The following is a 27,080-nucleotide window of genomic DNA, read 5'->3' as shown; positions in this document are numbered from 1 at the left end:
AAAATCTTTAAAAAAAAAAAAAAAAAAAAAAAATTCATTCATGTGGTTTCAGATTGCATGTTGCGAATAACCTCTAAGAAACTACCACCTGTCAAGTTTTGGTGTAGTATCAAAGACAAATATCCACAATTACCTGAAAAGGCTGTTGTATGACTCCTACCTTACCAATTACAATCTTGGTGAGGCTGGATCTTCTGCATACACTTCCTAATGACATATTACAACAGATTGAACTGAGAAGCAAATGTAAGGATCCAAGCTGTCTTCTAATGCGCCAGACATTAGAGAGACTTACAGAAATGTAAAACAATGCCTCAGCTCTCATTAATTTTATTTTTCATATTGAAGTCCTTAACAATTTCTCAGAGTATAATGGGGCCCCAAGTTAAAAAAACTTGAAAGCCACTGGCCTAGCAGAAGCAGTAAATCTTAGCAGGCTTCTAAATTAAATATATAGGCAAAGAGGAAGTGATAATACTGAATAAAAGTGAGGGGAATGAGAGAGAGAGAACTGAGGAGAATGTTAATTCTAAAAAACATTAGGAAAAGCTGACAAGATAAAGAACTGAGAGAAATGCCGAGGTCTCAGCTAAGGTTTGATTACTGCATTTGTATTGATGCCGACCACAATTTTCTCCACTGATACGTAGCAGCCTGGGAGAAACGAAATAGATGACAGGCTATATGGAGGATGAGAAACAGGTATGATGCACAGGACAAATGAGCTCTAAGGGTGCTGGTTATCATGTCAAGACAACCAAATCTGAGGTCCAACCTAGGAACAAGAGATGAAGCCAAGAGGCCCCCCCACTCTGTCCAGTTCTGTTCCTACCAGAAATAAGGAAAGGATCCCTGACGTTGGGCCTAAGGGCAAAGCGAAACTAGAATCTATCAAACATTCGGGCTATGTGATAAACATGAATCAGGAACGAATTCTTACCTTCCTTAAAATTACTAGTAATGTAATGCAGTTTTCAAGATCCATGGGTGGGGCTTATAGCTGAAATGAACTACAGTGAGTTGCTTTTGTATAAAAATCCCATGGCGAGAATTCTAGGCAGATCTGCTGTGCTCCAAATTCTGTTTAATTACGTATACATGTTTGAGTGTGCTGATAATGAGCAAAAGGTTATAATGAAATAAAGTCAACTAAATGTAAATTAACTATGCTATGCTAAAACAAGATAGGCTAAGTAGGCTTCTCCCTTTATAATATAAGGTTTCACTTGAGTTTAATTTTTTAGGATATACAGTTATTTCTCCTGTATTCTTATATTCAAATGATCTCCTACTTTTAAAAGGAATTATCTTTTCACAAAATGGTTTTTTCTGATTAAATCTGAAATCAGCCATCTAAAGCATCTGATCCTAAATACATAATTTTGTATCACATTCCAGTCCTACAGACAGAAATCTCTCAGTTTTACAGCTCGTAACTAATTTAAACCTGAGCCATGAACCTCTTTGTAACTTTCCAATCTTACTTTCATATGACTTAACTATGCATATATACGTTATTTAAATCAGTTTTTTAACTTCTGCCTCCATAATTCTAGGCTCCCAAGTAAACAAAGCCCTTAGAAAGACTTGGTTTGTCATTACAAACTCAATGATATTGGTTGAGTCAAATCCCTGAACTGTGCCTTAGTTTCCTCCTCTATAAAAATGAGGATAACTACATTTATCCTTTGCTATCTCGCAGGGTTGTTGCAAGGATTAAATAAGAATTCCAAAAACTGTAAAGCATAATGCAATGTAAGATATTATGATAGATACTTTGAACTAAAAAACCAAAGTATTTGTATTCAAAGTACCAAGAAATTAACTTTGTCATATAAGCTTACAAATTTTAAGTTTAAAAGAACTGGATCTTAGGTGACATGATTCAGGTAGGCTGGAGAAAGAGGAGTATATCCTTGAGAGAAATAAGAGGCATCCAACAACAAAAACCTCTGAAATGATATGATCCACATTATTCTCATTTTGGAAGAAAAATTAATTAATAATGGTGTATGAGGATGCCTGGGTGGCTCAGTCGGTTAAGCGTCTGACTCTTGGTTTCAGCTCAGGTCATGATCTCAGGGTCATGAGAAAGAGCCCCATGTCAGGCTCTGCCCCGGGCTGGGAGCCCGCTAAAAATTCTAGCTCCCTCTGCCCCTCCCCCTGCTTGTGCATGCTTGCTCACCCTCTCTCAAGAATAATAACAATAATAATTATACTGGTTTAACATTTACTTTGGTAAAATGTTAAATCATATTATAATAAATGTATTAATGTGTAACTACATTTGATACTTACATTTTAACTGATCCCTCACTTATGTTATTTGTTAAATTTTATTTTTTTTATATTACATAACAAAAATTGTCCTATATCAAAAGTCCAAACTCTAATTTCAGCCAACTACAGCTCCATTCCCCTTCCACCTCCATGAGGCCCCCCAAAACAATGAACAGGTATAAGCAGGAATTGTGTTTCTCTCTCTTGGGTTAATCTTATACATTAAACAATAAAATAACTTAAAGCTTAGGGGAAAGGGCGGGGGGAAAGGAAAAAAAAAAAAGATTTCTCAGAGCTTATAATCTAGATCAGGGGTTGACCTGTTTCTGTAAATGCAGTTTTGGAACACAGCCATACCTATATTATCTAGGGCTGCTTTTGCTGCAATGGCAGAGAGGAGTATTGAGACAGAAACAATAAATGCAGCTGACTCTTTTACAGAAAAAGTCTGCCAAACACTGAACTAGAAAATCAATACTGAAAAGAAAACAGAAATTCCCAGTAAGTCAAAATGTTTTCATTTATAATAAGATTTATACTTACTCCTGTCAGATCTAGATGACTCTATTTTGGTTCTGCTGGGAGTTGGTCTATCACACCACTTGCTACCATCCCCAGTACTACTATCCTGGTCTAAGCCACCAACTCTACCCCAATTGATTCCTGCAAATGTCTCTCGTTTGATCTTGCTGTCTCACTCAAGCCACTACACTTTATCCTCAAACACAGCAGTCAGTCAGTTTAAAAACTTGTCATGTCATTTCTCTCCTCTGCTCCAAACCTTGCAATGACCTCTCATTTCATTCAGAATAAACGCCAAAGTCCTTACCATGGCCTATAAGGCTTTCCTGGCCATCATATGAAAATTATTTTTTACATCATCTTTTATTATACTCTCCCCTTCCCTCATTCCCTCTTCAGCTGAACTAGTTTCCTTCCTGCTCCTTGAACAAAAAGCCAGAAATATTCTGCATCAAGTCTTTTATAATGGCTATTCTCCCTGCCTAGAACACTCTTCAGATAACTGCATAACTCAGTTGCTTCTAGTGTTTGCTCAAATCTCCTCTTAAAATAAGGCCAAGCCACACCACCCCATTCCACAACTCCCTATTTCTTTACCTTCTAACTATTACATGTACTTCATTTGTGCTACGCTCATTATTTGTCTTTCTTCCCATTCTACCTACCAAGTCTGACCTGCAGAGGCCTAGGAACATCGCTATAGTTTGTGGGAAAGGGGCGAGGATAAATGGTGCTTCTGAATAAGAGGTAGAAAATACGCACTTTTCTTAAAAAATGATCACAGGCAAAACTGAGCAGGAGGGAAGGAGGCAGGAGTAGAGACTCAATTTCCAAGATAGAAAATAACAGCTGCAAATCTTTAAATTATGTGACTTACTGTCTTTCAAAGAAAAACTGGCAAAAAAAAAAAAAAAACCCAAACACAAACCAAAACCCCATAAAACCCTGTTTCTTCCCCCAAAGTAAAAGGAATTGCAGGAGAGAATTATCTAAAACTGCCAAATGAATTAAAGCAACTATGTGCCACTTCTGTGGCTCACTGATTTCACGTATTATCTGAAACTGCCAGATCAATTAAGAAAAAAAAAACCCAACTCTGTGCTGCAGCAACTCCTGCAGCTTGTTTTAATGTATCAAAAAAAAAACCTTAATGTGATCAATATGGGTTCATAAATGGAATATGCCTAAACATAATTTTACAAATATTTACCCTAAACATCTTACACTTTAACTTGCTTCCAAAAACTTACAAGACTGCAGTTGTCAAAGCACATTACAGACTAGAAAATAGAGCCAAAGTTGGTGTCACATTACAAATGCATTAAGGCAAGTGCAGCAAAGCAAGGTCTTGTGCCTAGTCTCATAATCCCAAATGACTGCCAAAGCAATCTTTAGCAATGATTTCTGCCTCTAAATGAATAAATGAATACAACAGTTAACATCGCAAAGCCAATAACAACCTCCCTCTGATTCAGAGGTGGTAACGTAAAAATATATATTTGGTCACCTGAAAATCTTGATCAATGTAAGACCATGAGGAATTATATATCCACAATATAAGCATACCCTAAAAAGAAAAAAAATCCTTTATTTTTAAATGCCAATGACTGAATAAATCTTAAGGAACTTCTTGTGGCACAGCATTTTCGAATATCATTATAAAGTTGTACTTTAAATAATGATCATGTATCCTCTATGCTTCAATAAGAAATAAAAGTAAAAAAATGATTATTCATCAAATAAACAATTTCTTGTAATTGTCAGGTCACAGCTAGAGAGAGTGATCTTTGGCTTAGCCTACAATTAAACGCTTTTTAAATTAAGTCTTAAGAACCTCCATTGTCTTGAGTGTTTACTGTATGTCAGATATCGTGCTAAGGGCCTCAATGGACTTACATGCCTTCAATCCTCACAACGACCCTGTAAGGTTGACACTACTATTATCTGCATTTTACAGAGAAGGAAACTGAGGCTTAAGTAAATTAAACAACTTGAATCTGGGACCAAAGCACACCTATTCCAAAGCCTTCTCTTAACCGTTATTAGAATGGCCTCTGAATTCTCCTGGAATCTGCATCACAGTATTAACATAAACAAGGCTGAATACTATCTTATTCTATGTTGTAAAATTTAATTAATGCTAACTACTTACACAGGAAGTAATTTTTTCTTAACCCTTCACAGCCTTGTGTACTTCTGGGCTGTTCACTATTAGGATAAATTAAGTCAAAGTAGAAAGTAAGCTTTTTAAAATCTGCAAATGCAGGAGCCCAAGGTTTCAGAAAATATTACTTCAGTGACGTAATTAAAATGTGTAAAAAGAGCCAAATTAATTACATGTTAAGGTTTGGAAACTCAAAGGAATATAGTGAAAACAGAGCTGTATTAGGAATTGGGAGACTTGTAATTCACTCCCATTCTATAAATTTGTGCAACTTTGTCCTGTTTAGCCCCACCACTCATTTTCCTGATCAGCAAAAAAAGAGTGATGGACTAAATAAGCTGACTGTAATACACGGAGTCTAATTTTACCAGCTCTTAAATGAGGCATATCTGGGAGAGAGGAAGGGATTTACTTAAATCCTGAATTTTTGTTACAAAATACACACTATGAGGTAGGAACTTGGATTTACTATGCTAAAACTGCCCCAAATCCTTTGAGAACAGGTATTCTCTAAATAAATGATTTAATAATAAGAATGAATAGCTATTATTTACCGGCCTGTGATGTTTTACATACTTATATTACCAATCCTTATGACTCCAAAGGCTCTTAACCTCACTTAACTTCACCAGTCTTTCTGAAGTCACCTTAAGTAGTGTGCAATGTTGTGTTTTATTATAATTTCAGAATTACAGATAATTGCTAGGATCAAGTACCTAACGCAGGGCCTGGCACAGTGCAGAAATTCAATAAATGGTAATTTTTATTTCATTAGTGTTCGTATTAATAAAACTTCTTACATAACTCAAAATCCCATCTGGACAATTAGACCAGCACAGAAAGTGCTATGATCCACATTTCCTTTTAATTTTAACAGATACCAAACCATCTCAAAGCCCGGGATGCTTTGGGTCAAGAGAGCACCTGATAGCAAACAACACTATATTCATACACCGAGTACTATGTCTAACCACGTAATTAAAATACAAACAACAGAGCTGCTTTCTGGAATTAGCCACTTTGACTTTCCTGCGGACTTCACTCTCTCTCCAAAATTAAACCAAACACAAGTATCATGAAGCCTGTTAGGGGGTTAAGATTCAGGGGGCCACAACACTTCCTGAGAAACTGACACCGGGGCACAGAGCGTACCCTCAGTGTCACACACTGCAGCCCAACAACCACCCCTGCTCTCCAGTCGGAGGGCAGCCCAGGGAGTGGCAGAGGCGCTTCGGGGCTTCCGTGTAACCATTTAGCTGTAACCATTCTCCTACCCAACCACTCCCCCCAAGGCAGGCAGGGCGTTTCTAGAAAGTCGTTTCAGAACTGAGGACAACCGGGACAGAGTGAGGGGCGAGCCAGGGGGCACAGCTAGCCTCTCGCAGGGCAAAGGAAGCGGCTGGACGTCTGAGCCCAGCCAGGGTACCTTGCGTCCAGCGGCAGAAGATGGTGTCAGAGAGACCGGGGCTGCTCTTGGTGCCCCACACCAGCTCCATCAGCTCTTTAGTCAGTTCGGACATGATGGGGTACCGGCGAGCGGGTCTTCGCTTTCAGGACTCCTGCCCCGGAACATGGGGAAGGGGCGCCTTCGGAGACAGGAGTTGAGGGACGGCAGCGGCAAAAGAGCTCGAGGTTTGGACGCGAGGAAGACGAAAGGAGAGAGACGTACTTGCAGAGACCGCGCCTGTCAAGCCAGCCGGAGCGGCAGCAAGGAGTTTCCCGTACCGGAAGTGCCGGGCCACTTCCGGCTCCCCTGTAGCTACCGCCCCCCACGCCAGGAGGGCCCGGGAGTCGCCTCCCCGGAAGCGGAAGTGGGGGGGCAGGAAGCGCTTCCGACCTCTCGGGAGGCCGCCGGCCTTCCTGCGCTCAGCCTCCGGCCTTAGGTGGGCTGACAGCTTTTGTGCCGGCGGACTTGCAGCGTTCCCTGGGCGTTGGCGTGTTTTTTACCATCCAGGAACACCTTCCTCGGCGCACTGCCGTGGTCTTAGCGGTAGGCTCTGAGGACGAAACCTTAGGGCCTGAATATAGCCTAGTCTTTAAAAATTTGTAATATTAGTTATACTGAACTACACTCTAAAGACGATGGTTGAGTCTCAGCGAGGAAGAGCCACCAGTAATGTAAAGGCTGTCAGCCTGTATGCCTCGATAAATCCTATAAAGTCTAGCCAACTATTATATACATTACCGAAGGGTGTGGTATAATGTGCATTATAGAAATATCTCTACCGGATGTAAGGCAGAATTACAAAGCTATTTATAGGGAAACAGATTCAAAGCAGCCGGTCGTGGTAACTTCTCTGTAACTTGCTTATGACCGTTACCTTCATCCTAGTATTTGCAAAGAATTACTCTCCTGGGATATAAATTTATGGAAATCAAGGACTTGTCTTATTCATAGTACCTAGTATGGTGCATTGAACATTGCTGGATCAATAAGTATTAGTAGAAGGAATGATAACCTGCCTTTACGGGAATTTAAAAATTCATTATCTTTCAGCATGCGAGGGATCAGGGGAAGTAGTACTGACTGGTCCAGTTAAATATCTAATGTTTGCTTGGTGGTTTACAATTGATAGGTTTATTTCACTTCCTGAAAGACATAGAAGGGTCTATGTTCATAGAGGATGTAAGTGGCAGACCTCTAAGTTCAGAGATGTTTGCCACAATTGTTTTCTTTCCATTACTATACAGATGGTTATAGATTTGATTAACTCTCTATAGATATGGGGGAAAAGGGCTAAACTTCCAAAATGTAATTTTAAAAATAGAATATTTCTTGGTCTGTGATTTTTCTTAAGTTTCCAGCTACAAAGAGCTGGCGAAATCTGTCCTTTCCACTTTTAGGTATATTCTTTATTTGCAATGTTTTAAAATTTTTTAATTAACGGCATATTTTTAACAAGGAATGTTTGATTAATGTTAAATTATTTATATTGTTTATTTCATTAGTTATAACGTCTAAAATGTGACCTTGCTTAAATACAATAGAAATGCAAATTAATATTTAAAATTTTCTTATTCACTATATATAAACATAATACATATTGAAAGCAGTCAAGTTTGCATTTATATCTGGTACAGGACAATAATGGCTTTCTCTTACCAAAATAACTTGAAAATTATGTAAATTTACTTTGAAGTATTTATATTGTTCCATATTTTATCACATATTTATTTCTTAATACCATCTATGTGTATCATTAGGATGTACACAGGTTGCATGAATGATCTTTAGTCCTAAAAGAGAGTCCTAAAAAAATCAGAAACTTTCTGTTCATATGTAAATTTTATTAGTAATATTTCCCTTTAATTCAAATTCAAGTCAGTGCACAGCCATAAAACTGGGCTGAGATTTCCATCATGATTAATTCCCTTGAGCCTTCTTTACTACTTCACAGCAACAGAATTAATTACTACATGAAACCCTAACTCTGTGTTTAGTTTCCTGTCTTTCCCAAAATTTCTCTGTCAAACAAAGCACAATGACTTCATTACCTGGTTCCCAGCAACTACCATGGAAAGAACAATTCTCCACCTGGAAGCCCTCAAACACCCAATTTAGTGTACTTACATTCCATTTACCTAAGAAAAATAAGATCTTTAAAAAACCTACCCTACAATATGATTAATACATCCTAGGCAAGTTACTCAAACAATCCCATACTCACTTACTAATAAAACTATTTTTTAAAAAAGATTTTATTTATTTATTTGACAGAGAGAGACATAGCGAGAGAGGAAACACAAGCAGGGGGAGAGGGAGAGGGTGAATCAGGCTCCCCGCCAAGCAGGGAGCCCGATGTGGGGCTTGATCCCAGGACCCTGGGATCAATACCCGAGCTGAAGGCAGACGCCCAATGACTGAGCCACCCAGGCGCCCCATAAAACTATTTTTTAATATGCCCTACATCTTCCAATAACAGCGTAAATCTATCAAACAAATGAAATTCTTTCCTTTGCATTAGCCTGACCTCATCTCAGCAGGATAATTTTCCTACTAAGCATTTAAGCCCACCATTGTCATTCTAAAATATGGCATAGTGCATCATTTCCCAAAGCATCTTCTACTAGCATTAATGCATGCTGGAAAAGGGGTTCTATCATTAAATTCTGGGTTAAATAAAGTTAATTGTTCACTGCAACTCTCTGAGAGAGAGGATTGTATTCAGGGTTAAAAGTCATTTGAACGATTTTATTCACTGAACTTCTCACATAGTTTATGTTCTGCAGAATACTGTTTGAGAATCACTGGTATAATGGAATAGGCTTTTGATTGGAATGAGAAAATGTGAATGTTATGTATATGAATATGATTAAGAGGTATAAACTTAAATTTAAAAAAAGAAAATATGAATGTTACTTCTTATGTGAGTACTAACTGTGGCCTTGGATGAGTCATTTTAACTATACTATTTTTTTATCTATAAATTAAGAGAACTGTCTTTAGATAATCTCTTAAGATGTCATTCACTTCAGATTCTGTCCACTTCTATGATTTAAAAAATTGTCTGCTAAGAAGTTAAGATATATGGTAAGAGTGAGAAGAAAAAGAATGTTGAGCATATAGGATAAATAATTTAGCATTATTACTCACTAACACATTATTCTTCACTAACCACTAAAAGAGGTTATTCACCACTTAACACTTACTGGTGCTAACATTATGGAATGAGAAGATTAAGTCCCAAATTGTATGTTAATCCAAGACTGGCATATTAAATAGGTACAGAATATTTGCATACTTGGATGTGTCATAAGCACCTTGAACTTGCTATGTGTCAAATAAAACGTCTTTCTCCATAAAACTCCTTTTTCAATGTTTCATAATCAGTGAATAGTACCATCCTCTACAAACAATCACATTTTTTAGTGTTCTCAATTTTGATAGGATTAATAAACAACCTCTTTGAGGCTCAGTTGCCACATTCATAAAGGAAGGTCATTAATAATAATTACATCATATAATGATGAGATTTAACAGAAAACATCTTATGTAAAAGAAATATGCAACTGAAAAATACTAATCTTATGTTAGCTGTGTTAATGGCTTGAACAAAGTACCATAGGAGCAAAGATGGAAGATGAGTTATTTCTGCATTTGAGCGGGATAGAATTTTGACTAGAGAAGAAAGGGAGGACATGCATTTTTGACACGAAATACTATTATGGCAGGAGCCTGGCATTTGTATCACTAGAAAGAGATGAGTCAGGAATGTCAGGTTAAGGAGGGTGCCATAGACTGAATTGTGTCCCTTCCGAATCCATATGTTGAACCCCTAACCCTCTAAATGTAACTGTATTTAGACTGTTCCTAAAAAGAGGTAATTAAGTCAAATGAGGTCATAAAGATGGGGCCCTAGCCCAATGGTGTCCTAATAAGAAGAGGAAGACACCAGAGAGCTCTCTCATCCCACATGCACAGAGACAAGAGTCTATGTGAGAACAGAGTAAGAAGGTGGCTGTCTATAAGCCAGGAAGAACCATTAACCAGCCCCGATGGCACTTGGATCTTTGTACTTGCAGCCTTCCAAATTGTGAGAAAATTAATTTCTGCTACTTAAGTCACCCAATATTTGGAATTTGGTTATAGCAATCTGAGCAGACTAATATAAAGGGCCAGAATCTTAATAACATTGAATACTATCTTACATAGTTAAGCAGCTAATATTTATTGATCACATTTTATGCCAGTCACGGTACTAAGCAATTTACATGTATTACAGTACAGAAACCCTCACCATTCTGGAAAAAGTACTCTAGTGATCTCTTAGGAGGAAAAATCTTTGCCCTGAGTCATGCAATACATGGAAAAACTAGGAATGCAAACCCAGATTTTTCTGACCCAGAACCTGTACTGAAACAAAAAGTTCAGAACACAGGCGATTTGATTCCAGAGCCTGTGGCCTTAATACTACTCAGTTCTTAATAATATGAACTTTAAATATAATAGGAGCTAGTTAAGATTTTTCAACAGTGTAGTAATATTACATCATCCTTATAATTATAACTGGCAGTATGCAGTGAGGACAATGATTTAAAATGGGAAAGCCTGGAAACAGCTAACCCGGTTAGGAAGATACTGCAATAATCCTTGAAGAGATGCTTAGGACTTAAAGTATAACAGTACTAGTGTCAATTTCAGTGAGGGGCAAATCCCTTGGACGTTTTAGAAGTAGAATGGATAAAACTTGGTGATTTACTATGAAAGGAAGGGGACATTAAAATTTAATAAAACTTAACTATGCTTAAATACAAGATTAGCATCTCTGTTGATCAGAAATAGAATAGAAACACAAATGGGGATCAAAACTATAGGTGTGCTTGGTTCCAGATATGGAAACAGGAGTAAATAAGTAGGAGTTTGTCTTCTGAAGGCTGAAGTTTCCTGAAGCTACTACCTAGAAACTGGATTTGAGGAGGCTGACCCTGCTCCAGAAAGAAAGCTATGACCACTGTATTATACTGTGTTCCTGGTAATAAAGAGGGTGTAGGAGAATAAATAGATCTAAAGAGAACAGGGAGGAAGTGTATTAATTTTCCATTGCAATCTTAACAAATTACCACAAAATTTAGTGACTTAACAACACAAATGTATTACTTAGTTCTGAAGGTCATATGTCTGACAAGGGTCTCACCAGGCTAAAGCCAAGGCTATTCTTTCAATAGGCTTTGGAAAAGGTTCATTTCCTTGCCTCTTCCAGCTTCTAGAAGCTGCCTGCATTCCATGGCTTGTCACCCCCTTCTTCCATCTTTAAAGCTAACAAAAGCTAGTTGCGTTCTTCTAACATCACACCACTCTTGAGTTCCTCCTCTTGTTCCTCTTCCAGCTTTAAGGACTCAGTGTGAGTCCCTGCAGCCGCTCTGGGATAATGCCCTTATTTTAAGGTCAGCTAATTAGCAACCTTAATTTCCTTTGCAACCTAATTCCCCTTTTCCACATAATCTACACAAGTTATATTCACAATTTCCAAGGATTAGGACCTGAACATCTTTGGATGGAGGTAATCTTCTGTCTGCCAAATGGAATGAGAGATAATGATCAGTGTCTCAAGGGCATTGAAATGAAGATGTTCATTAGATGTTCACTAAAATTTGGGGTCTAGCATTTATCCATCCAATAAGTATTTACCTACTGTCTACTATACAGGCACTTTTATACACACACACACACACACACACACACACACACACACACACACACACACACACACACACACACACACACACACACACCGGGGATCCAGTAGTTTAAAAATTGACAAATATTCTTACCCTCATCAAAATTACATTCTAATATGGATAACATACAAAAAAAAACAAATGAAGTATTTGGTATGTTACATTAAAACCTCTGTAGAAAGTAAAGCAGAGAAGGAGAGCTCTGGGTGAGGAGTAGGGGTTGCAATTTTATCTAGTCCTTCCCTAACTCATGGTAAAGTTGCATGTAAGCAGAGCCATGAAAGAGTGAGCCAAGATATACAATGATAAAATAGTTCAGGCAGAGGAAATATCACCTGCAAAGACAAATGGAGAGATAGCCAGGTTAGCTGGCAGAACTGCAGGCTGCACACTGAAGTTGCGGACAAATGAGGAAATAGCCTTTTTTTCTGCACTGCAACTTTCCTACTGGGGCTTGTTAGGGGTCCACCCAGCTTCTTTCTCTCCCACAGATATCTTGGGAACCACAAGGTCTGTAAGATTATATGGCGGAAGAGGCAGAGGGCTTTTACTGCAGCCTGACCTTGCAGCAAGGTCTCTTTTTGCACTTGACTCCACTCAAGAATTCATGTGCCACGTGATAAATACGATAGAATATCGTGCTCGGGTATGGAATGTACTGCCTCTGAAGTATAAAGCAGGCTACTAAGCATTGTGCTCTTTTCTTAGTGGTTGGAGGTACAAGGTACATAACTTGTCTTATTTTGGAGGGAAGTCCAGAAACGCCCAGACCAGTAAACCCAGAAACGTTTCACTGATTTGATAGGGCTCCCGTATCTTTGTTGAGTTTATCCTTCACCCTCTGGAGCACATTTCTTACCAGGCATCCAGAGTACAGCTGATCCTTGAATAACACAGGTTTGAATTGCACAGATCTATTTAATATGTGGATTTTTAAAATATAGTACAAACTGTAAATTTGCTCTTATGATTTTCTTTTTTAATTTTTTTAGAGATTTTATTTATTTATTTGACAGAGAGAGAGAGAACAAGATCACAAGTAGGCAGACAGGCAGGCAGGCAGGCAGAGGGAGAGGGAGAAGCATGCTCCCTGCTGAGCACGGAGCCTGATGCGCTGCTCAATCTCAGGACACTGGGATCATGGCCTGAGCCGAAGGCAGAAACTTAACTGACTGAGCCGCCCAGGTGCCCCAGCTCTTATGGTTTTCTTAATAACATTTTATTTTCTCTCGCTGACTTTATTGTAAGAGTACAGTCTATAACACATATAGTATACAAAATACATGGTAATTGACTGCTTATTTTATTTGCAAGTCTTAATGCCAAGAGTAGGCTCTTAATAGTTAGGTTTTTGAAGAGTCAAAAGTTGTACACAAATTTTCAACTGCATGAGAAGTCAGCACTTCTAAACCCCTCTGTTGTTCAAGGATCAACTGTACTCGCCATTTCTTAGTTATCAGGTCCAATTAATATGATGTTATGTGTAGTAGCCAGCTTCCAAGCCTGTCCCCAGTGATTCTCTCCCCTTGCTATTCCTCTATTTCTGCATTCCTCTCTCACACTGAATAGGGCAATCTTTCCAGGGCAAGGTCATGAACCTTCTTCCTTGCTTTCTTAGGGGATGCTGCCTGCTATGTTATAAGGGCCCTCAAGTAGCCCAATGGAGAGATCCATGTGGATCTAAGGTTTCTTCTTAATCATTAACACCCATTTGCCAGCCAGGTGGGTGAGCCAGTTTGAAAGTGTGACTTCCAACACCAGTCAAGACTTCAGATGACTGCAGCCCTGACAAACACCTTGACTGTAAAATCCTCAGAGACTGTGAGCCAAAACCTAACTTTCTCCCAAATTCCTGATCAACAGAAACCATGTGATGTAATAAATGTTTATTGGTATTTTAAGTCCTAAGGTTTGGGGCACTTCATTATGTAGAAACAGATAATACATCATCAATATACTGTACCAGTGTGATGTTCATGGAATTTCTAGATAGTCCTGATCTCTTGGGGCTATCTTGTAACAGAAAGCAGTAGACATAATACAAATTGGGGGCAAGATAATGCATATGTATTGTAGTCCATCCCATGTGAAAGTGAAATGCCTCTGATCCTCCTTACAGAAAAGTATCGAAGAAACACATTTATTTTATCAGTAGTCACATTCCACACACCCAAAGTTGTATGAATCTACTGTAGTAGAGATACCAAAGCCCACACAGGAGCCGCAAGAAGGGCTATTCTTTAGCTGTTTGTAGTAACCTACCAACATCCACCTTTATTCATCCAGTTCTGAAAGGGACCAGACTGGTGAATTAAATGGGGACTATGATGGAGATCATTATTCCGCATCCTTTAAGTCTTTTAGCGTGGCACTAATCTTTGACATTCTTTCCAGAATGAAATATTGTATTTGATTTTCTGTCTTGGTTGAAGGGAGCCATCTTAGGGTAGCTAGTCTCTGAAATGGCTCTCAATGCCCTTTACCTCCTGCCATTCATGCCCTGTGTAGTCCCTTCCAACAGTGAATAAGGCTGAGGTGGGTGACCTCAGAAGATAAGATACTGCAGAAATGACATTGTGTGATTTCTGAAGCTAAGTCTTAAAGGGTGTTGAAATTTCTGCCTTAGTTCTTTTGGATCTCTTATTCATGGAAAAGCCAACTAACATGTCATGACATACTGAGGTAGTCTTATGGAGAGGCCCACATAGAGAAGAACTGAAACCTTCCCCCAATAGCCAATATCAACTTGATAGCCATGGGAGTGAGCCATCTTCAAGTGGATCCTCCAGACCATTTGTGCTTTCAGATCACTGCAGCCGCAGCTGATATCTGACTGAACCTCATGAGTAGCCTTGAGCCAGAACTACCCAGCCAAGCCGCACCTAAATTCTTGTCTAAAGAAACTAAAAGATAGAAGATATTTATTGTTATTCTAAACCACTACATTTGGGGGTAATTGTTTATATAGCAATAGATAGTTAATAGAGATTTTGATATTGGGACTGTGATGCCACTCAAATAAAAAAATCTAAAAAATATGGGCATTTCTTTGAAACTAGGAAGGAGGTAGAAGGTGGAAAGCCTTTAAAAGAAATGTTAGGCAAATGGCAGCAATGAGACTGTTTATGGGAACCAGGTGATCCCAAGGGGATGGACAGTGAGGGCTTAAAGGACAGTGAGAAAAATACTATTGGAAACTAGAGCGAAGGGGATCCCTGTGTAACATGCTGTCTCCTGCACTAACATGGAAAGTAGAAAATTTCCTTCGTGAACTGGGTAATGTCTAGGCACACTGTTGAACATGCCAGTTGGCTTCTTCTTGTCGCCTATAGTAAAATCCAAGAAGAGAGAGAGATGCTCATGAAATAACTGTTAAGCATGAAAATGAAGGATTTGCTGGTTTGGAGAATTCCTGGACTTTCCATAGGATGAATGATGTAAACATTTAAAAATGGATTCCAGGCAAAGATTAAGTGCAGGAAAAGTTCAGGAAAACATGGTCTAAAAATGAAGAGGACAATGTGCCTGTAAAGACCTTAGAAAAATCAGTCAAACAAAAATCCTTGTAATGTTTTAAAGTTGTGTCTCATGGACCTTCTACTTTAAATAGTAGGGCTTCTAAGAATCTAAAGTGTGTTATATTTCAGTAGCCTCACTGGGAAGTCCAATTAGAAAAAGGGTTATCTCAAAGAGACTTGCAGTGTGGCTATTATCTAAGGGACTAAACTTTAGTAAGATTCCTAGGAGAACCACAAAGATTTTAAAAATAAACATATTCTGTTCTCTTCTAGGATTTTTATGGTTTCAGGTGTCACATTTAGGTCTTTAATCCATTTTAAAGGTATTTTTGTGTATGATATAAGAAGGTGGCCCAGTTTCATTCTTTTGCATGTTGCTGTCCAGTTTTCCCAACACCATTTGTTGAAGAGACAGTCTTTTCCTGCATTGGATATTCTTTCCTGCTTTGTCAAGGATTAACTGACCATATAGTTGTGAGTTCATTTCTGGTACAGAAGTGTTGAATCATATATTGTATACCTGAAACTAATATTACACTGTATGTTAACTAACTGAAGTTAGAATAAAAACTTAAAAAAACACTAATATATAATTTAAAAATAATCATACTTATGGAAGCAGCACTAATTTGAACTGAAAGGAACAGGGACAATAAAAATAAAAATTGAACTTTGAATCCTCAAATTTATGTAGGAAGAAGGCTGAGAACATGACCAGTTGTAAATTTGAGATACCCTTCATAAGTAAAGGAAGGGTAGAACCAAAAGTTCAGAAGGCAGATCCAGAACCACACCGAATCATTCCCAAGACTTAAATCCTAATCAAGGATCTATGAACATGTGTCTGATGTTCTAGATTTTAGAAATGGGCCCATAACTCCAGTATCCCTTCTGTTTCACCAGTTTTATATGGAAGAGTCTATGGTGGTTATCCTATCCCTGCCCCACCATTTTGATGGGTGTGCAGACCAGATAACTGTCTCTTCATTCATTAGTCTTCAGAAACTACATTCAAGGAAGCTCATACATGCTTGTCCCTAATTTAGATGATGAGGTCCATGGAATTCAAGTTGATATGGCAAGGGTATGAGACTTTATGAGAATTCATGTGTAGGAGCGACTTGAATTATTAAAAGCCAAATGGTGGTCTGTGGGACACAGCCTCCATGATGGTAACCATAATTCATGCTTCTTGATATTCATGCCCTTGAGTGGTTTCCTACCACTGGATGGGGCTGAACGGTGTGACCAGCACAGTATTGTGGAAGTAAAGGTACCTGATTTCTAAAACTAGGTCATGAAAAGTATTGAAGTTTTTGCCTGATCTCTTGGATCTTCCACTTTGTGGGAAGCCAGCTGCCATAATGGGAAGATATCTAAGCTGTGTGTGGATAGGCACATATAGAGAGGAAGTGAGGCTGCATATCCCCATCCGAAACCTCAGGATACCACTTTATTATGAGGGCCCTGACCTAGGCAAGGAGAATTTGGCCTCCTCTGAATTTTTGATATTCTCACAAATAAATTCTATATCTAGCCTTTAGCTTTGTTTACTCCCTTACTGCAAGAAATTTTGTTTTTAATGCTGCCAAGGACAACTTTGAGTCTCATACTTTGTCTTAGACTGCTGATTAGTAAACCTGAGCCTGTAATTTTCTTTCTTCAATGTCCCAATGGTATTTACAAAGTGGTCAGTCTTTGTAATCCTATTTCACTCAGTAGACACTGGTTGCCACCCTGGCTCCAGTTTGATCCAGGATAATTCTTTGTGGAAAAGGGCAGCTATAAATTTTAACTGTCAATAATTTTCAGTAGCTGGGGGTTGGCTACACTGACTGATTCAATGAAAAGAACCTTGGTGGAAACCAATAGAATCCATTACAGGAACAAAAAGTAAAAAAGCCTTTGGCAATATCATACTTAGTGGAGAAACTAGAAAATTTTCCCTTTTAGATTGGCAACAAGAAAAGGATGCCTGCTATTGTCGCTTTCATTCAACATAATAAAGGAGGTCATAGTCAGCAAGGCAAGAAAAAGAAATGAAAGGGTGAATAAGATAGAAACAAAACTGTCATTATTCATAGCCTGTCCCATGTTTCATTCTATAGGTCGTACTTTTCCCCTGAATTTCTGTAGCAAAGTTTGCCTTTAATGTTCAAGATCTTTCTCTCCCAATGTCACTTATGCTTTCCTTTAGGGCTTGCCTATCTGTGAGTCCCTCACAGCACATACTGAATGCCATTTGGATAGATTGAGGCTCATATTAATGAATATGAAATTCAGCTGTTTAATTTTTATCAGTATAAGAATATAACTCTTTTTCCATATTCTGGAAGAAGAATGGCAACTTCTGTTGGGTAAAGCTTATAAACTGGATAGAATGAGACAGCCAGAAATGTTCTGGAGGATTTAAACCAAGTCAGCAATGGTAAAACTGGATAGGAAAATTGGTTCCAAGCATTGAAACTGCTTTTAATCTCAGAATGTCTCCCCAGTTTTCTTGGTTATCTCAAGTTGGAGCTTTCCAAATTTGCCTGACTCAAGTTCATATTGGAGTGCTAAGTATAAAACCAGAGAAGATTGAATTAGTGTCATGATCACTCATGGCAGAATGCCACGCTTGCTGTGGGATGAATGACCTCTGCCCCTAAATCTTTCAGTGCCACACATTGTGCAACACTGGGAGGCAGCTTTAGGTGAGATTGGAGCCTAGATGGGCCAACGTCTGGTTCACATTAGCACAGAATAGTAGATCTCTGAGGCTGCTTCTATTTTTTCTTTTTATTTTGAAACTTATTATAAAAAATTTCAAACATGCAAAAAATGAAGGGAATTATAAATACCTCTTAGATTTAACAATTAAATCATTGGTTTCATCCATTTTGGGTAAATTTTTAAATACAAATTAAAGATATCATAACAATATACTCCTAATTATTTCACTATGCATCTCTAAAACTAAGACACTTTTCTACATAACCACAACAGTATTATCACACCTAACAAAATAAATCATTCCCTAAAATAATTTAATATTATTTAATATTATCCATATATCTCCATTAGTTCATACAATTCCTTTTAAATCTAGTTTCTTCAGACCATGATTCAATCAATGGCAATATACAGTATTTCTCTAAAGGATATTTTAATATAGAGCATTCTCTTTCTTCTTTTTTATAACATTAGTTTTTTGAAGAGATCGGATCAGTTTTCCCTTAGAACATCTGATTTTTAAAGTATATATGCTTCCTTTGTGGATTGTTTGATATTTGGTATCACTGTAGGTTTTGGTATTTCCTATAAATTGGAAGTTTAGGTGTAAAGATTTTATTTGATTTAATTTGAATACATTATTAAGTTGGTAAAATCTTCTTTGCAAGAATATTTTAAGAATAATACTATGTGTTTCTTATTACATCACATCAAAAATCTGGCTGTCTAATTATTAATGTTGCTGATATTGATCACAGTGTAAGGTGTCACCATAAAGGAATGTGTGGGCTCTACTTTAGTTCTGTATTAATTCCATTTTCTGTCAACTTTTTGTCTAATGGTTTGGCATCCACTAAAATCTTGGCCTGAATCAGTTACTTCATTAGGCATTGCAAAATGATTATATTCTGTTTATTTGTTCTTTTTTTCCTAATTTTCTGAGTTAGATTGTTAGTTTCATTATTTTTAATCTTTTTGATGCTTTCTAATATAGTGTTTAGTACTACAAAATCGGCAAGAATTAAACAAGTTTTGATATATACTATTTTCATAATCATCATTCATTTAAATATGCTTACATTCCCATTATATTTTATCCCTCAATTTATTATTTCCAAGTAAATTTTAAATATTCAAATATTTCTTAATCAATTTATTATCAATTTCTAGTTTAATTATATTTTGTTTAGTGAACACACATCTTGTGATTCTGTTACTCTGGTATTTGGAAACACTTGCTTTTAGGCTTAGTTCATGGTCAACTTTTGTAAAAGCTTTGTCCACGACTGAGAGGAGTATCTGCTCCCTGATTTTTTAGTATATCATCCTATGTATCACTAATATATTAAGAGATGAATTCATTGTTGTATCCATCCACAGTCTGAAAAACTTCTTAAAAAATCTAGTTGATCAGTCATTCAGAGAGAATGTTAAATCTCCCACTGTTAAGGAGGATTTGTCAATATTTTTCTTGCTGTGACAGATATAGCTTTATATTTTGCTATATTTTATATTAGGTGTCCATGAATTTAAAATTGCTATCTCTAGCTGGAAAATTATTCTTTTAGCTATAAGTAATTACCTGAATTAGTATAAGTAGTGGTAGTATTTGATATTTAGTTCCGGATGCCATAGCTGGTCTGCTGCCTTGGTGAGCAAGGTCCCTAGCCCACCCCAGCTCTGGATGCCCTGGCGCACAGACAAAAAGCTGTGGTTTAAAAGAGCAACAGAATAGAAAGGAACAAGGCCTAGAATTATGACAAATATTGGAGGAGTTGCTGAAACTCTCTGGGTCAGAGGGGTTGGCAAGTGTCCCAGTTTATGTTCCCCCTCTTCCTTGGTAGTATGGACAAGAGCAGGGTTCTAGACACTGCTCCCTCAGTGGGTCCTGGTCACCTAGACCACACCAGCTCCAGCCATTCTACCTATATGGTCCCAACATGGTGCACACTGCGACACTCCTGTTTCTACAGCTCCAGCCATTGCACTGGGAACACTCCAAGTCTCTGTCACTTCAAATCCAGACGGCTTGCTAGGACACCCCTGGTGCAGAGTGCTCAGGAACCAAATACTAACACATACATAAAGGGAGAAATTGACAGTAATACAATAATAGTAGGTGACTTTAACACCCACTTACATCAACGGACAGATCATCCAGGTAAAAAAGTTAATAAGGAAGCAGTGTCTTTTGAATGGCACTTTACATCAGATGGCCTTAACAGATATAAACAGAACATTCCATCCAAAAACAATAGCATACACATTCCTTTCAAGTGCACGTGGAACATTCTCCAGGATACATCCATGTTGGAGGCATCACAATCCCAGATTTCAAGATATACTACAAAGTTGTAATAATAAGAAAAGTATGGTACTGGCACAAAGCAGACACATAGATCAATAGAACAGAATAGAAAGCCCAGAAATGAACCCACACTTATATCGTCAATTAATCTATGAAAACAGCAGCAGGAATATACAATGGGGAAAAGACAGTCTCTTCAATAAATGGTGTTGGAAAAACTGGAGAACTACATGCAAAAGAATGAAACTGAACCACATTCTTATACCATATACAAAAATAAACTCAAAATGAATTAAGGACCTGAATGTGAGAACTCAAGCCATAAAACTTCTGAAAGAAAACATGGGTGGTAATGTCTTTGACATCAGCTGTAGTAACATTTTTCCAGAGGTGTCTTGTCAGGCAAGGAAACAAAAACAAAAATAAACTATTGCGACTACACCAATGAATATCTTTTGCACAGAGAAGAGACCCACCAACAAAACAGAAAGGCAACTTACTGAATGGGAGAAAATATTTGAAAATGATATATTTGGAAAGGTATTAATAACCAAAATATATAAGGATCTCATACAACTCAACACCCTAGAAACAAATAATCCAATTAAAAAATGGGCAGAGGACCTATTGAATAGACAATTTTCCAAAGAAGACGTACAAATGGCCAAGAGACACAAAAGATGCACAACATCACTAATCATCAGGGAAATGCAAATCAAAACTATAATGAGATATTACCTTACACCTGTCAGAATGGCTAGACTCAAAAAGACAAGCAATAACAAGTGTTGGTGAGGATGTGGGAAAAAAGGAACCTTTGTGCACTGTTGGTGGAGATGTAATTGGTACAGCTACTATTGAAAACAATTTAGAGATTCCTCAAAAAATTAAAAACAGAATTACCATATGCTCTAGTCATTCCACTACTGGGTGTTCACACGAGGAAAACAAATACACTAAATAGAAAAGATATATGCACCTTTTTGTTGATTGCAGCATTATTGACAATAGCCAAGATATAGAAGCAATCCACTTGTCCATCCAAAGATGAATGGATAAAGAAGAAATGATATATGCAATGGAATATTACTCAGCCATAAAAAAGGATAAGATCTTGACATTTGCAATAAGATGGGTGGATCTAGAAGATACCATGCTAAGTGAAATAAGTCACACAGAGAAAGACAAATATCATACGACTTCACTTATACGTGGAATCTAAAAAAACAAAACAAACAAAAAGTAGAAACAGACTCATAAATACCGAGAACAATTTGAAGGTTCCCAGAAGTGAAGGGGGAAAAGGGATGGGTAAAATGGTTGAAGGGGAGTGGGAAATACAGGATTCCAGTTATGGAATAAAAAAGTGAAGTAGAAAAGATACAGCATAAGGAATATAGTCAGGGGGCGCCTGGGTGGCTCAGTTGTTAAGCGTCTGCCTTCGGCTCAGGTCATGATCCCAGGGTCCTGGGATCGAGCCCCACATCGGGCTCTCTGCTCAGCGGGAAGCCTGCTTCTCCCTCTCCCACTCCCCCTGCTTGTGTTCCCTCTCTCGCTGTGTCTCTCTCTGTCAAATAAATAAAATCTTAAAAAAAAAAAGGAATATAATCAGTGATATTGTTAACTGTGTTGTAGGGGAACAGAAAGTAGCAGCTACACTTGTGGTGAGCACAGCATAATGTATAGACTTGAATCACCACGCTGTACACCTGAAACTAATGTAACGTTATGTGTCAAGCCTACATGAATAAAAATAAAATAAAATAAGATAAAATAAACTAATAAAATAAAATACATGAATAATGTGAGTGTTGTTTTCTCCCATTGCTTAAGCACAACATTCTACCATTGTCTGCTGTTTACTGTTTCTTTTGGGAAGTCTGTAGTTTATGTAGTTGTCATTTCTTTTAGGAAATCTGTCCTGTCTCTTCGTTTGCACAGGAGAGTACTTCTTTACCTTTGGTTTTCTGTGTTTCATTGTGTTATGTAGGTGTGGTTCTTTTCTATTTATCCTGCTTGGTATTTGTTACATTTTCAAATTAGAGATTTATGTTTTTCATAAACTTGGGAAATATGTCAACCACTTAAATTTTAATATTTTCTCTCAGTCATTCCACTTATTGTCTATCTCTGGAAATCTGAAGAAGCACACATTAGGTTTAGTCATTTCATATTCTATGTCTCAAATTGTCTTTCATATTTTTCATTTCTTTATCTGTCTCTGCAGCATTATATATGTGAAATAAAGTCTTCTATTTATTAATTCTCTACTTAACTTTGTTTTACCTGCTTTTAACCAACTTATTGAATTTTAAATATCAATGATTGTTTTTAATTTGTACAAATCAAAATATTTCATTGTTTTTCAGATTTGCCAGAGCTTTTATAATAGTGTTACATGGCTCACTTATGATGAAATGTTTCCTTGTTGGTTTTATGATTTTGGATTATAAGCATATTTTCTGTGAAGCTTTATTTGTGAGAATCTTGTATGCCTGTATGATCTAGATGATTTGTCCTTCAAAGAGATTTTGAATTTCATTCATCTGGATATTCCAGTGATATTGTACAGTAATGGAGCCATAGACTAATTTTATCTTGCTTTCTCAGCTGAAACATTCCTGGGCCATATACATGGTAGAAATAAGAACTTCATCCTGTCAGACGAAAACTCCAATATCACAAATTATTAAGCCCAACTTTTTATTGATCTAGATTCGCATCAACACAAACTTCCTTGTCATTTTCCCAAGTTGGTGGGTGTATTTTTTTTTTCTATTCTGTACTTTTACTAAAGGTATAGCTATTTGAAAGGTTCACTTTCATCTAAAAACATCATACAAGTTCAGGTTACTATCTTTTGATTTGACTCTTAAAACCCAAGAACTTTGAAGGCAATCCCCATCCCCCAAACACAGATACACCTTCCTTCAGGACAGTTGGGGGATATTTAGTTCATTGGCTTATGGCTCTTCTTTTGGGGCTCTTCTTCAGGTTTGGTGTATGGGGATGTCTCTTGCTTTCTTGCAAGGGTAAGTATGCACTGGAGAGTATATTTTCCTTATTATAAAGTTTATTTTTAAATGTTTTTACTGGATGTTATCCAAACCAACATATTTCCAGAAAATGAAGTCTAGATTCCCCAAAATGTGTTCTGCAGATCCCTAATATTCAATCCAGTGTGACTATGTGTTATATGAAAAAATAATTCTTACAATATTTTCTTCTAAAATCTACTTTTAAATATATGTAAGAAAACTAAAATCAATTATATATTTTCTTATGTTCAAGCAATAATTAGCCCTTAAAGAAATGCTGTGTCCTTCCACAGAATGCCAGAAAGTCAAAGAAGCCATTGATGTAAACAAATCAATTACCATCTAAACGTATTACTGATATATGTCATCTAATCAATGGTTAATGACCTATGCTCTGAACCTTGATTTATAATTCCCATGAATATTTGATACTGCATTGTCTGTAATCTATGGATTTCAATTCTGCCATTCCATCAATAGGTGGTGGCATTGTATTATGGTTTGAATATTGCAAAAGGAAAAAAATTTTGGAATATTTGCACCTATCAGTTAGCATCTCACCTTCTCTAGATGATTCTGTCATTGCTTTTGTGCCCTAAGAAAATGTAATTTTAGGTTTTCTTCTTTTCTTAAAGATTTATTTATTTGCGTGTGAGAGAGTATGTGTACTATCAGGGAGAGGGATGGGGGAGAGGGAGACAAGCAGACTCCCTGCTTAGTGGGGAGCCTGACTCGGGGCTCCATCCCAGGACCCTGAGATCATGACCAGAGCGGAAATCAAGAGTCAGATGCTTAACCGACTAAGACACCCAGGTTCTCCATGGTTTTAGGTTTTCTTTTTATAAAATTGTTATATTATTAGATCATGTGGAATAAAATTGGCCAGATTCTTCTAATGTATATTATACTTTTAGAAATTGTAGGAGCACTTGTATGCTATTTTGTTTACAAAGCAATTCATAACCAAAAATAATATTTGTGACAGGTAGCTACATATTTTGATATCTACTTATCTATAATATATGATTTAATATTTTAGATCATCACAAATTCTCACTTTAATTTTATAAATTTCAAAATACTCCTTTGTATTTGTAAAAACACTGCATTTTTCTAATACTGAGAAGAGCAAGACAATACCCATTTATGTTTTTTCCTTTATGTATACTATTAAATATTACATTAGTCACAGCTATGTCAAGAGCTCTCTCTGTACCTAAGTGTTCCCAGAAATAACACCACTGTGGGGATGCTATCATGTTGCAGCAAGTCATGCAGGGTCAGTTTGGAATAGGAAGCCCTGTATGCACTGGCATAAAGATGACCAATAGTGGAAAATACTGGGCTCCATTCCTTTCCTAGTTCTGCCTTTGATTCACTATGTAAGCTGGCAAAACTATTCCCTCAAGGGTGGTTGTCAAAGTCACAGCATGATCACAGAAGGTGGGAATAAGAAGTGGGAACTCACTGACAGAGATTACTTTGAGGCTTCTTGTGATTCTCCTCAGTGATTTCGGGAACAGCTAGCTCTTCTAAGCTAATTAGTCCTGTGTTGTTGATATGGATGATTTGAGAAAAAGTAAATGAAAATGATACAGTTCTTTAGCAGTACTAAAAATGTAGGCAACACTAATATCAACAAATGAAACAAACATATTTAAAATCATTTGTATTGGTTAGATGAGTAGGTCAGCAGATGGAAAATTCAGTTCAAAGCAGATAAAATATAAACCATTTGGGAGCAGACACCCCAGTTAGGGGCTATATGTTAAGTGATACAATTATCAAACAGTAAACACATTTTGTTTTATTTTATTACTAAGCTAAGAGATATTCTTAAAATTATGTTCCTTTAGTGAAAAGTTTAATATGTAATTTTAAAAACATATTTCTACGGTTTAAAGACACATTTTCAAATTTATTCTCATTGATTCTTACTATACAACTCTGTAACAATCCATTTCTTTTCACAATTCACAGTTAAGTCTTCAGAAGTTACACTGAAATTGAATGTTATAGCCTAGACTAAGCCAGATCACTCTAATTTATGTGTTCTTTTTCATTACAAAATGGGGACTGAAAAAAATCAAATTTTATCTACAATAGTTACTCTGTAGTACAGTAAGTGAGGAAGTTAAGAGGACAAAGGCAGTGTACAGAATAGTACAAATGTTATTTCTATTAAATCATGTTAACAGATGATATGTATCCTATCCTCTCTATGCAGTATCCTACCATATTGTGATTCTTCACTAGGGTTTAAATTAGGAAGGCAGAATCTCTGATTTTCAGATGTGGTTCTTCTTCTGGCTGGAGTAGTTAGGAGTGGGGAGTATCATTTTTCCTGGCACAAAACAGAATAAAGGCATATTCCAGACTTATTTTGTTAATATTCAAATCCTATCTGCCATATGCTCTTTCAAAGTTTGTTTGCAGGTACTTATCCATTCTACGAGAGATCCTAAGATTTTACAATTGCCCTTTTTTTCTTTATGCCAGGAAGGTGAATAATGATTTTTTAATTAGGCTGGACTTTTTATCTTTTTGAGACTTTGCATTCCCTGATAGCAGAAAGCATGCTTTTATTCATTGAAAAAGTTGTTGCTTATCATTTTCTTTCACAGAAATTTTATGCAAAGTGGTTATATATATTCATATTGTATATTACATATAAACATATAACAAATGAATCTTGTATAACTTAAGAAACTGGGGAAAATAGAGGATTTAATTTTTTGTTATTGTTGAAGGTCATGGAGAACAGGTGAAGTTACAGTAGGTTGAAGACAATATGCTTTCAGTGGAAAATACTGTAGGAGGTCAACTTAAGATATTGTTTGCATCATCAGTAGTATAAAAAAGAAATTCCCCTTATTTATCAAAAAACCAATGAAGATAGAAAATATGAGATAAAATGTTAGTAGATAAAGAGGAAAGTGAAGATGGATGACACCAAATGGATTCACAATAGGAGAGGATTGTGAAGAAACTAAAAATATAGTAGGGAAGTAGAGGGAAGAAAGATCTGTCATAGAGGTGATAAACGGCGTAATTAGGGGTGTAGAAAATCAGTTAAGCACTGAAGTAGACAAACTGGAATAAATGTTCCAGCATGCATACAAAAGATTAGAGCAATATGTAAGGTAATGGTAGATAAAGTAGAGAGGATAGAGAATGAAAATAAAGATAATTGGCTAGAATAAGCTATATGAAGGAAAGGCAATTGTTTCTGCTTTGTTCATGTATAGGAGAGTGCCTGGGTCATGGTTGTACGTGTTGAAAAAATAATTGCTTACTGCTTCAATTAGGATGCTTTAATCTGCAACATAGAAAACACAAGTCAGTTTGGCTTAAAT

At 37.0% G+C, this 27,080-nt stretch overlaps 1 protein-coding gene across 3 annotated transcripts in view; it reads right to left on the bottom strand.

Annotated features, from left to right (window-relative positions):
- Window positions 1–6,714, bottom strand: part of MINDY3 (MINDY lysine 48 deubiquitinase 3) — an 86,783-nt gene extending 80,069 nt beyond the window's left edge. Inside the window, exon 1 of one of the 3 annotated variants that reach the window (XM_027592983.2) lies at window positions 6,393–6,714. In XM_027592983.2, the coding sequence (XP_027448784.1) occupies window positions 6,393–6,486 (94 nt within the window). In that variant the 5' untranslated portion in view covers window positions 6,487–6,714. The remainder of the gene's footprint in view (window positions 1–6,392) is intronic. The other 2 variants (XM_027592984.2, XM_027592982.2) reach the window with 2 other exon arrangements.
- Between the last annotated feature and the right edge of the window lie 20,366 nt (window positions 6,715–27,080).

The sequence above is a fragment of the Zalophus californianus genome, chromosome 9 (assembly GCF_009762305.2).
Source record: "Zalophus californianus isolate mZalCal1 chromosome 9, mZalCal1.pri.v2, whole genome shotgun sequence".
NCBI classification, from domain to species: Eukaryota; Metazoa; Chordata; class Mammalia; order Carnivora; family Otariidae; genus Zalophus; species Zalophus californianus.
This window is presented reverse-complemented; position numbering and strand designations above follow the sequence as displayed.